Genomic DNA, 1,825 nt, shown 5'->3' with positions numbered 1-1,825 from the left:
TCAAAGACCCCCTGGGGCAGGGCCAATTTTGACCCCAGGGCTTTTATTTGAACAAACTTGGTAGACACTCACTAGAAGATGTTTCTTGCTTAATATCTAAACTCTAGCTATTTGGGTTTTTTCAAAGAAGATTTTTTTAAGTTTTTGCTATACACATTTAAGGAAAATCAATGACCCTCTGGGGCGGGGCCAATTTTGACCACAGGGCTTTTATTTGAACAAACTTGGTAGACACTCATTAGAAGATGTTTCATACCAAATATCTAAGCTTTAGCTCTTAGGGTTTTTTAAAAGAAGGTATTTAAAGTTTTTTCTTTCGGTTGCCATGGCAACCAGAGTTCTGCATGGAATTAAATTCTTTGAACAATTTTTAAAGGTGACCACCAAAGGAACATTCCTGTGAAGTTTGGATGAAATTGGCTTAGTGGTTTATGAGGAGAAGTAGTCAAGGGGCGAAGGATAGGCCACTTTTTTTGAGTAAAAAAATGAAATCACCCAAGCGTAACGACAGCGCGCCGCCATATTGGTGTATATCTAGCAGACGCCCTTTTTCCAATTAAAGGTATCGGGCGGGTTAAACCCTCCGTGAAGTAAAATAAGTATTTCATATCAGACGAAAATAATTTAACTCGGCCTTTTGAAATGCAACTACGCTGAAACTAAGCGTACACTTTAAATACAAACGGCCTGTTTTGTTACACACTATTTTCTATGCAAAAGTTGACGTGGAGATGTCTACATTCTTAAACTTACAGTCTGTGGGGTAAATAAAACGAACATGAAAAACAGAACAAGATTTTGTGACTTTAGACGTATTTTATTTACAGTTATTACAACATAGATAATGCAAGAAACAAATGTAAAATACATAAATACAATGCATATACTTTCAAGTAAATACGCTAATAATAAACTTAATATTGTGATTCTCAATACATTATTAATAACCGTAAGGGAACGAATTGTAGTTTTCAGAGATCACTCTCTTGTCAAACACAATTTTATAGTCTTTTATTTCTGTCTTTGTTATGATGTGACACATTTCTCTGTTTCTAACGATTTTATTTATGTCTACAACCTTAACGCATTGGTTTTGCATCTGTCCCGTTACCATATCTTTCAGTGTATCAAAATTAATGTCCAGTGAATTCTTAAAATTTAGCGTAATTCCCCGTACTTTACAAATGGAAGATTGACCTTTTTTATTTGGCTTTTCTAAACAATACGCATAGTTCTTAGGCCCCCCTGTCACAAATTTAGTTATTTGATTGTTAGGAACTTCATCTGTTAAATCTCCGAGGAAGTCCCCTAAAGCGGGTTCCCACTGTCCCTGGGAAGAGGTGAACACAACAGAATCAGTGTCACAATACAGAACTCTGTCTCCAAGCGCTTGTAAATAACTATACAATTTCAAACGGGCTTGAGCGGTTGTGTATGCAGCCACAACAACATTGGTTCTACCTGATGTTTCTATGAAATCAGTATTATATGCCCAGTCTAACTGGACTGCTTCATCATTTATGAAGCGTACGTTCTTGATTTCTTGTTGGTCTGAGGTCATCATATCAATGAACTGAACGGGATCATCAATAAAGGTTGTTTGCGTAAGGTTTGAACGTTGTCCAAATTTCCCCCAGAAAGAGTTAAGAATAATTTTAGCTAAAAGTCTCAGACCAGGATTTTCTTCAATCTTATCATAATCTAGTAAAATACCTTCTTTATCAAAATACTCTTGGATGTATTTGTGTCGGTCTGTTTCTGTTTTACACCAGTCTGGCCAACCACTGGCTTCCTGTTTGACTTTCAAAAAAGTATTCACATATTC

The 1,825-nt window shown here is 36.2% G+C and overlaps 1 protein-coding gene across 1 annotated transcript; it reads right to left on the bottom strand.

The window, feature by feature from the left end:
- Positions 1-506: 506 nt before the first annotated feature.
- LOC132732083 (uncharacterized) lies at positions 507-1,731 on the bottom strand (the record flags this gene model as incomplete). The annotated part of the gene is given in 1 exon segment (XM_060718430.1): positions 507-1,731. A coding segment is annotated over 1 exon segment (791 nt), but the record flags the coding sequence as incomplete, so codon positions are not given.
- Positions 1,732-1,825: the final 94 nt, after the last annotated feature.

Source organism: Ruditapes philippinarum, unplaced genomic scaffold (genome assembly GCF_026571515.1).
Source record: "Ruditapes philippinarum isolate M1 unplaced genomic scaffold, ASM2657151v2 ctg28306_1_1_1_1, whole genome shotgun sequence".
Taxonomy (NCBI): domain Eukaryota; kingdom Metazoa; phylum Mollusca; class Bivalvia; order Venerida; family Veneridae; genus Ruditapes; species Ruditapes philippinarum.
This window is presented reverse-complemented; position numbering and strand designations above follow the sequence as displayed.